Genomic DNA, 10,000 nt, shown 5'->3' with positions numbered 1-10,000 from the left:
TCCTCATCTATCAGTTTCTCACACTCTGTATGTTGACGCTGTTTGTCCGATAATTTCTTAGAATACTTGACTCTGATACAGCGTGTGACGTTCAAGGCTGCACACACACACACACACACACACTGTAATAGTTTCTGAGTGTGTCCTTCATGCTTGTAGAAAGAGCAGCTTGTTTGTAATCCAACCAAACTATACTTCACTTCAGATAGATGAGTGAATTGTAAACTGGGCACAGATGTGAAGACGTCAGGAGAATAATTCTACAAGACATTATATTTAGAATAAGATGTGTTAGATGAGTTCTTTATATTCATGGCGTGAGTGTGATGTTGTTCCTAAAGGACAGAAGTCAGAGCTCAGTGAGGAGTTCATGTCCCACTGAAGCTGACAGCCCTCATTTCACCTTCACACACCATGAGCACACACACAATTATCAAATTGTTGAAAAAAGTTGGTGCGCTTATGTGTGTGTCTGTGTGTAGTAAACACATTCAGCCCTGTTCCTGCTGTCGCTGAGAGCGGTTGTCTGTGAACTGAAAGCTCCCATCGTCTACACAAATCCTCTCTCTATCTCTCTCTCTCTGTCTGTCTATCTCTCTCTCCCTCTCTCTCTCTCTCTCTCTCTCTCTCTCTCTCTCTTGTGGTGGAGTGAAAGTGTCAGGCGAGGACCGCAGATCGGGGGAGGAGGAGGGGTTTAGACTCCATAATAACATCGGCGCGAGTGATAGAGTGGAGGGGGAGAGAGAATGCGGCAGAAGGAGGGAGCAGAGCATCAGAGGCAGAGTCTGGGAAAGAGAGAGAGAGAGAGATACGGATTCAGAGTGTTATCCCTTTTTTTCCTCTGCGCTCACTCGCTCTCACTCGCTCTCACTCTCACTCGCTCTCACTCTCACTCTCACTCGCTCTCACTCGCTCACTCGCTCTGACTCTCTCTCCCCTTCTGTCTGGCTCCCTGCTGTCGGCTGTCTCTCTCTCTCTCTCTCATCCTGCCGTTTTCATTTGTTTGCCCGCCGTCCTCCCCCTTGTCTGTCCTCATCTGTCCCCTCCTCTCGCTCACCTTGGCCAACCTGTCGGTGAGCCTCCCCCCCTCCCCTTCCTCTCTCTTTGTCGTCCTCATCCTCGTCCCTTCTTCAGTTTGTGTCTTTTGGCTTTGGCTTTGTCCTCCGTCAGCCTGATTTGGAGTCAGGATGCCCGTGCTGGACCGTCTCTGGAGCTCAAATATTACTTTGCGTAACTCCGATCAGGGAGTAGAGGTCCGTCCGGATGAGGCTCCCCCCTCTCCGGTCTGGGGGCCCGTGGGGTCGCCCCCGGTCACCTGCGGGGGTCTGTCCCTGGCTCTGGAGCTCCCGGCGCTCTTACGGCAGCTGAGGGCTGCGTGGCAGGCGCGCAGGGGGGGCTCCCGGGGACCAAAGGGAGATCAGGGTACCAGCTGGACAGAAGCCGACAAGGTGGAGGTGAAACAGGATGCGGAGGAAGGTGAAAGAAGCAGAGGAGGTAAATACGGCTGCTATTGGTTAGGATCACGTGTGCAGATATTCTGTAAAGCGTATAACATCCTGTTTTCTGTGAAATGTGTTTGTCTGGGGTCCACGCCTCTCTGAAGTAACGTTTGTTGACAGTTTGGTACGTTTTAGAGCCGGAGGAGGAGTTTAGAGAGCTAAGCAGTGAAAGGCCATGACTGGTTGAGTGTAAACATGTTGTTCAGACACACTCCTCCACTGTCTGAAGGGTTGAAAAGTGAAGAGAGCGTCTCTGATCTGTCCAGAGGTATGAATATGACACAATGTTAGTATACGAGTTGAGATGATTGAGCCAGTGCCTTCACAGTGTTCTTCATCCTGTGACCGCCATGGAACCTCCTCACGTACCTTTAATATGATGATGACGAGGTGATTCATCCTCAGGGGGGAATTACCCGTGCACGTAGTGACTCAGAGTGAAAATTCACATCGTACACGACCTGTGACTCTCTCTGGAGGCGTGAGGAGTTCATGTTCATGTTCCCGATCAGATGGTCCCTGATAGGCTCAGGGTCCAGAGGTGAGAGGGTGTCACAGGTCAAACTGAGTCAGAAAGACCACAAAGGGAAACAATGAATCGGTGTGACTACATGGGGAAGAGAGTGATGGCATCCAGCGTCACACACACACACACACACACACACACACACACACACACACACACACACACACACACACACACACAAAGGTAACTACTTTCCTTGATCCACATAAAGGTGTGCGTGTGTGTGTGTGTGTGTGTGTGTGTGTGGGTTGGTGTGTGTGTGTGGGTGTGTGTGTGTGTGTGTACACACATATTGTAGTGATGTCTGAAGGGGGAAACAACCGCAATGCACAGTTTGTTTTTCCGTAAACACCCACACACACACGTTCTATGAAGCTTAGAGAGTGTACGTGTGTGTGTGTGTGTGTGTGTGTGTGTGGGTGGATGTGATGTGATGTGCTCCAGGCCTGGTTGATGCGTGCCTTGTTTGTTTTCGCATTTCGAATCAGGGATTTAACCTCATTTGCAGCAATGTCTTTCTATGCGTGTGTACTTGTGTGTGTGTGTGTGTGTGTGCGGTACAAGTGTCTGATGATGTGTGTGTGTGTGTTGTGGCATCTGTAATGGCTCGTTCCAGCTGATACACACTGTACTCCCATCCTTAATGACCCACTTCTCCACTTCTGCACCGCACAGAGACGCTGACCTACTTAACCACAGTGAGAGTCAGCGGGAAAGAGAGGGAGCGTGGAGGAGAGACGGGGCGAGAGAGAGAGAGAGAGAGACACAAAGGGATCAGAAGGGGGTTTAGAAGAGGAGGAGAATAAAGAGGAAGATGTTGCTGGGACAGTGGAGGAGGAGGAGGGAGAAGAGGATGAAGGATGGAGTGAAAGCTGAAGTGAGGGAGATGACAAAGGGAGAGAGCCGGAGCGTGGCTGTGTGTGTGTGTGTGTGTGTGTGTGTGTGTGTGTGTGTGTGTGTGTTGGGGGGGTTCCAGTGTTACTGCGGTTGTTTCTTGGCCAGATTCTCTGAGCTGCTGCTTTTATCAGATGATGTATTTTCTCCTCTGCTCGCCTGCCAGCACACAGGAGGAAAAGAGAGGCTCTCCTCCTCCTCCTCCTCCTTCTCCTTCACGCCAAACTAGGCCAGCAGGACTCCTCTTCCTCACATCCAGCTGCTCATGACTCACCTCTAACAAAGCATCTGTCCCCCTTTGTTTGAAATCACAAAGAAGGAAACTAACCTACAAACTCTTCCAATTCCAAGCGTTCCACACTTTAAAGCCCAAATCTACACTTTGGCAAACCCCACAGTTACCACGACGATTATAACCATTAACAGGCAGCTTAGCTTCCAACGTCTCCTGTGCTCGTCAAGATGCGAGTTGTCGAGTTGTCAACATCGGGGACGGATTTGATCGCGCTCCAGTTCCCCTCAGCGGATCTCTGTTCCATTATTCAGTATTCTTGTAGTTTCTGATGTTTTCGCTTGGAAGTGAAGCGCCGAGCGTGTTTTCACCGAGTGACCTGGGAAAGAGTCCTGCCTCGCCTCGCTCAGGTCGCCCCTCAGGTCGTGTCGTGTCGTGTTGTGCATTTTAATCAGCGGCGTGTTGAGATTGTAAAGTGATTTATGTTGGCAGGAAAGATTCTAGGAGTTTTGCCGCATCTCCGCAGTGGGAATGCTGTGATGTAACACGGAGCATCATGTTTACTGGGAGAAGAGCGGAATCCTATTGATTCTGTGTGTTTATACGGTGTAAGCGCCGTGATATTTGCCTTTAACCACAGGGGTGAAGGACAGATACTGTAAATGTAGCGAGCGTGGAAACACAAAGGAAACGTCAACATATGAACAGAATGTACTGGCTCAGTCCTGATGCTGGAGCAGCTGGGTCCGACCGTGAAAAACCCATTCTCCTCGCGCAGAACCCGGACGCGTGATGTCCTCTGCGAGACAAGAGGCCCTTTGACATCGTCTTCACCGTCGGGCTGATTTGAGGACGAGGCTAATCTGCTTTAGTCTGGTTTAAAGCGGCGGCGTCCCTGAGGAACCGTTGGCTCCTCGGCCTCCTGAGAAGCTTCTGGCTGCTCGTCTCTTTAAGGCTCAGTCCTCACTTGACTCTTCATCCCTGCACATCTTCTGCTTTGTCGCCCTCTGCAATGGTTTATGGTTCACATTACTCAACTCTCCCCCCTCTGTGTGTGTGTGTGTGTGTGTGTAGGTGATGGCAGACTGAGCGCTGGTCATGCTGGTGTGTTGCTGGCTGAGAGAAGAGGCTCCTACCCGCTGATTAACCTGCGCATCCTCAACAGTACGTCTGCCCTCACGCTCATATAGACTCTATATACAGGTGCAGCTCATTAAACTAGAATCTGGTATCAGGAAGTGTTTCAGGAAAAAGTTGAAAGCTTTATTTTTGTTAATCTGAAGACTGTCACAAGGTTTAAACGCCAAATGACTTGTAGTACTTTGTGTACAGTGATGCTAAGCAGCTAAACGTCTTCTCCTCTGCTGTGCGGTTGCAGCCAGTGCCCAGCAGGGGGAGGTAGAGTCCGGCAACAGGAGGAAAGTCAAGCGCCTGCTGAGCTTCCAGAGGTACTGCCAACCCTCCAGGCTGCTCCGGGGCCTGGTGCCACACACACCCGGCTCCCTACACCTGCTGGATGAAGACTATCTGGGACAGGCTGTGGTGAGGGACACACACACACACACACACGTCCGTCCTCTGTCCCCCCCCTGTGTGTGTGTCCCCCTTACAATTGTCTCGTCTTTTCATTGCAGCACATGTTGTCAAAAGTGGGGACATGGAACTTTGACATCTTCCTCTTCGATCGTCTCACCAATGGTAAGAGCAGCGGTGCTTACAATTGTGATAAACACACGTTTCACACTCGTCTGACCTCTGGTGTCTCCGTCCCCCTGCAGGTAACAGTCTGGTCACTCTGATGTGCCATCTCTTCAACGTCTACGGCCTCATTCACCACTTCCAGCTGGACATGGTCAAACTGCACAGGTTTCTGGGTAAGCTGTCGTCAAGATCGGTGTGTTTACATAAAAATAAGATCCCGTTTTGTGGCGTTCACACACGTCTCCTGACTCTGCAGGCCTGGTGCAGGAGGACTACCACACCCAGAACCCTTATCACAACGCCGTCCACGCCGCTGACGTCACACAAGCCATGTACTGCTACCTGAAGGAGCCCAAGGTAAGACAGGATACTATACATACACACACACACACACACACACACACATGCTGTAACAAAGCTCTCAGGGACTCTCTCTGATATATTCCATTTCCTCACTTGTAACTGTCCCTCTTTCTCTCTGTACTCAGTTGGCGGAGCAGCTGAGCCCTCTGGACGTGTTCCTGGGTCTGATGGCGGCCGCCGCCCACGACGTGGACCACCCCGGGGTCAACCAGCCCTTCCTCATCAAGACCAGACACCACCTGGCATCCCTGTACCAGGTGTGTATGTGTGTGTGGAATCAGGGTTTCAGGCTGGAGATTGAGGGACACGTTGTTTCAAACCTTCAGTGGAGTTTAAAAGTTGATCTTCTTCTTCTTCTTCTTCTTCTGGATCAGAACACGTCTGTGCTGGAGAGTCACCACTGGAGGTCGACTGTGGGGATGCTGAGAGAGTCAGGTCTGCTGTCACACCTGCCTGCTGACGTGTCGTAAGAACACTCACTCACACACACACAGACACACACACACACACACACAGACACACACACACACACACACACACACACACACACACACACACACACACACAATGTGGATGGTGCAGAAGGACCTGAGTGTGTGTGTGTGTGTGTGTGTGTGTGTGTGTTGCAGGCAGAACATAGAGCAGCAGCTGCGCTCTCTGATCCTGGCCACAGACATCAGCAGGCAGAACGAGTTCCTGCTGACCTTCAGAGATCACCTTGACAACCAGGACCTGGACCTGCAGCGAGCTCCACACAGACACTTCATCCTGCAGGTAACACACATTCACACACAGGGACGCTGTGAAGTTAAACCAGCGTACAGGGTGTGTGTGTGTGTGTGTGTGTGTAGATGTTCAGGACATGTGACCTCTGTGTTTCCCCTCAGATCGCTCTGAAGTGTGCAGACGTGTGTAACCCGTGTCGGGTTTGGGGGCTGAGCAGACAGTGGAGCGAGCGAGTGTGTGAGGAGTTCTACAGGCAGGGTGAGCACGATTGACCTCTTCTACACACAGCGTATGCGTTTCAGTTGCGACCCCGTGTGACGTTTCTTCACGTCTGCGTCGCTCAGTTGCTCTCTTCTGATTTCTGTCCATTTAAACTTCCAGGTGACTTGGAGAGGAAGTTCGACCTGGACATCAGTCCTCTGTGTAACCAGCAGGCCGACTCTGTCCCAGCCATCCAGATAGGTGGGTGACAGAAAGCGCACACACACACACACACACACACACACACACACACATACACACAGTCTCTTGTGCGGTTTGTCACAATCCATTTGTGTGCGTCAGGCTTCATCTCCTTCATCGTGGAGCCTCTGTTTGAGGAGTGGCACCGCTTCACCGAGTCCAGTCCCCTCAGCCGGACCATGATGGGCCACCTGCACAGGAACAAGGCCAGCTGGAGGGAGGCACACACCCCCTCAGAGCCTCACCCTCCCTCTGAGGACCCCGGGCGTGGGGGAGGGGAGGAGGGCGAGGGTGAGGACATCCCTTAGTCCTCCTCCTCCGCCCGCTCTTGATCTACCTTTTCACACGAGGAGAGGAGTGGCTCGTCCACGTCCTGGCTTTTATTCCTCCTTCCCGCTCTGAGAGCTGGGCAGCGCAGGGTCTGACTCTGCTGCCAATTGCTGAGAAACGGCTCCCTCTGCTGGAGAAGGAGGGCCGCAGCACTGCAGGGAGGAGATGGAGGGAGAGCGACACACTGCAGGACAGACGGACGGAGGGAGGGATGATATGCTTAGTAAATAAATGCCAACATGACAAAGTGGAGCCTCTCTGTTTCCCCCTCAGCCTGCGGAGGACAGACAGAGGACAGAGGACAGAGAGACGAAGCCACAGACACGAATCACAACTCGTGTTTGCACAACAACGTCACAAGATCAACACGGACTCGACGTGACGATAACGAACGCCAAAACTAAATGGAAACCCGTGAGAGAGACGCTAAGACAATAAGACGTCCTAAATATATATGAGAGAAGAAGAAGAGGATCTGTCTGAATATATCTCAGTATAATCTATGCTTTTAAACTTAATACGTCTTTCTCCTTTTGTACAGCAGCTTTCCCCTCTATCAGACGCTCTGTCTCCAGCGTCGTCACAGAGGTGCGTTTTTAAACTCGACAACATTTAGGTTTGTGTCTCACAGTACTGTAAAATATTTACCTGCGTCAAGATTCACACCACACACTCCACCTGAGTCTCTCTCTCTCTCTCTCTCTCTCTCTCTCTCTCTCTCTCTCTCTCTCTCTCTCTCTCTCTCTCTCTCTCTCTCTCTCTCTCTCTCTCTCTCCTCTCTCTCTCTCTCTCTCTCTCTCTCTCTCTCTCTCTCTCTCTCTCTCTCTCTCTCTCTCTCTCTCTCTCTCTCGAGCCGACACACTGAAGTGCAAACGACAACAAAAACACACAAACGGGAGCCATTTCTTTAAAAACAGCGTTTGTGTTGGCGTAGTAGAAGAAGAAGACGAGCCGTGTTCTCTGCAGCATAATCTGTACACATCGTCACGTATGACCTCACTTTGCCAAACTCTCAGGCGTGTGTAAGCGTCTCTGCTGGGTCAGAGGCTCAGTCTCTCTCTGCTCACTCTGGGGTCACACACTCTTCCTGGTGCATTTATCTGATTAACCTCAAATATCTAAGCTCATATACAGCGAAGCCTTAACAACGACTTGGTCTGTTTGTCACACACACACACACACCGTGTTTTACCTCTTTCTGGATCTGCTGTCTTATCAAGATGTTCATTTACGGATACTCTCTGCTCTACTTCAGCCATACCAGGGCACACACACACACACACACACACACACTAGCAGACTCTGTAACATTTGACCTTTCACCCCAGCGTCAGGGTCAAAGCATTTTCAAGGTGCCATGTTCCTGTTAAACACACCTCTCCAACACTTTTATATTCCTTCCTTCCTTTGTTACGCCTCTGTTCACTTCCTGGATGCTGCAGGTGCTCAACCATCAAAACGCCATCAACGGGACAAACTTGGGCCAATCTAGTGTCTGCAGAAACACTAGAGATAGGTAATTAGATACAGCTGCAGCTCCATAAATTAGAATATCAAGATGTGAATATCAAGCGGTCCGTGTTACTGCCAGAGTGTGTGTGTGTGTGTGTGTGTGTGTGTGTGTGTGTGTGTGTGTGTGTGTGTGTGTCCCTCACAGGCCTCTCTGTCTGCCTTTGTACTTCAATACCTCTCAGTATCAGCGCTGACTTACACTGAGCCATAGCATATTTCCCATAATCCCGTGCAGCTTTGTCTCTTTCCTCTCTATGCCAGACTGAGCGTCGTTATGATAGATTAGCTTTAGAGACTTTGGTCCATTTACTCTGATAAAGCAGTGAATGTAGTGTGATGGTTGTTGATGTATACAGGGTACAGACGGAGTGTAACAGGAATCTTGACCCGCCCGGCAACTATCAGCTGTTTTTATGTGTATAAATCAATACGAGGCTCAATCTTCTCTCTTAATCGACAGGCAGAGCCGCTGAGGTACCACTTTATTAGGTACAGCAGAGTATTGGAGCCACGTTTGGGAAAAATACAAGAGATTTTGACTTAAAGTTGTCACATTTTGAGGCGGGAAAAAAATCAATTGACATTTTGTATTGCTAAAAACAAAAAATCTGAATTTCAACTTTATTCCTGTAATTTTTTTATTGTAAATTCTGTAAAAATGCTAAATATAAAAAAAAAATCTGAATATTTTGCATTTTTTTTTGGTAACATTTCTCAGAATATTCCAATTTAAACACTGAATTATTTCGACTTCTTCCTTGAAATATTATGATGTCATTCTCAAAATCTTTTCCAAATTTCTCCAAAAGTGGAACGACACTAACACACTCTCATAACAATGCATTCCAACCCAGCCGCCCTGTAATCTATCCGGTTTGTGCAGCTCACACCCTTCACATGTTGTCGGTTCATATTCCACACTGTGGTCGCGTGTGTGCGTGTGTTGTATTGGATTGCAGTGTATCAGGAGACGTTTCTAATATCTCACCCACCCAGACGTGTTTACACATCAAGGGGGGGGGGGGGCAAAATATTAGAAACCCCTCAGTGTCACAAAGCTCCGGGTTCACGCCTCTGCCAAGACTGCACAACTTTGTTTTATAACAATCAATGTTCTTCAATCTTCAATCTCTTTCTGCATCCAAACACAAGCAGGGATCGACAATCAACAGGTGCAGGTGTTTCTTCCTTTAAGTGCAGTAGTTTAAGAGATTTAAGAGAGAAATGCCCCGTGTTTTAATGTTTATAACTCCTGCAAACCAACACAACTATAAACCCGATCACCTATATCAGTCCATTTACAACAATCAGTAGTGAAACCCTTCAAGATGTGTGTGTCAAAAATAAACATAACGGTGAAGCCGAGTGTGTTTGCGCTAAACTGTCTGACACCATTTATGGCTCTGATCTGAACCTCGAATGTTTGCATTTTGGAGGACTGAGGTGGATTGTCTGACTTTATGACTGTACATCTCTGTTCTGACTACAAACCTCTGAGCACTGTGATTAATAAAGACAATTTCAGATGCATCAGATATCCTCTCTTGTTGTATGTTGACTGTAATGCGCGTAAGTGACCACGCGATGGCGACAAATCCATTTCGGGGGCATTAATCGCGCCTCACTCGTGCCTGGTTGCGGGTTTGTGTTCTGCGTGTTTCTCCTCTATCCTCCCGTGTTTACAGTATAAACACATTGGTGTCACGGTGAATCAACACCGCGATTTCTGTATTGTAAGCATGGCTGAGCTGTGGG

At 49.3% G+C, this 10,000-nt stretch overlaps 1 protein-coding gene across 4 annotated transcripts in view; it reads left to right on the top strand.

Annotated features, from left to right (window-relative positions):
• The window catches only part of LOC143015485 (3',5'-cyclic-AMP phosphodiesterase 7B-like), a 22,826-nt gene extending 13,208 nt beyond the window's left edge, over positions 1–9,618 (top strand). For 2 of the 4 annotated variants that reach the window (XM_076169489.1, XM_076169488.1), the window contains 11 exons: positions 4,226–4,315; positions 4,530–4,693; positions 4,786–4,849; positions 4,930–5,025; positions 5,109–5,209; positions 5,341–5,472; positions 5,590–5,681; positions 5,845–5,989; positions 6,103–6,199; positions 6,323–6,403; positions 6,506–9,618. In XM_076169489.1, the coding sequence (XP_076025604.1) occupies positions 4,226–4,315; positions 4,530–4,693; positions 4,786–4,849; positions 4,930–5,025; positions 5,109–5,209; positions 5,341–5,472; positions 5,590–5,681; positions 5,845–5,989; positions 6,103–6,199; positions 6,323–6,403; positions 6,506–6,711 (1,268 nt within the window). In that variant the 3' untranslated portion in view covers positions 6,712–9,618. Of the gene's footprint in view, positions 1–302; positions 1,495–4,225; positions 4,316–4,529; positions 4,694–4,785; positions 4,850–4,929; positions 5,026–5,108; positions 5,210–5,340; positions 5,473–5,589; positions 5,682–5,844; positions 5,990–6,102; positions 6,200–6,322; positions 6,404–6,505 lie in introns of those variants that run through there. The other 2 variants (XR_012965431.1, XM_076169486.1) reach the window with 2 other exon arrangements.
• The last annotated feature ends 382 nt before the right edge of the window (positions 9,619–10,000 follow it).

The sequence above is a fragment of the Genypterus blacodes genome, unplaced genomic scaffold (genome assembly GCF_046128005.1).
Source record: "Genypterus blacodes isolate CSIRO-AG114 ecotype Tasmania unplaced genomic scaffold, CSIRO-AGI_Gbla_v1 ptg000204l_1, whole genome shotgun sequence".
In the NCBI taxonomy this organism is placed as follows: Eukaryota; Metazoa; Chordata; class Actinopteri; order Ophidiiformes; family Ophidiidae; genus Genypterus; species Genypterus blacodes.
The sequence above is the reverse complement of the archived record's forward strand: the minus strand, read 5'-3'. Positions and strand labels throughout refer to the sequence as shown.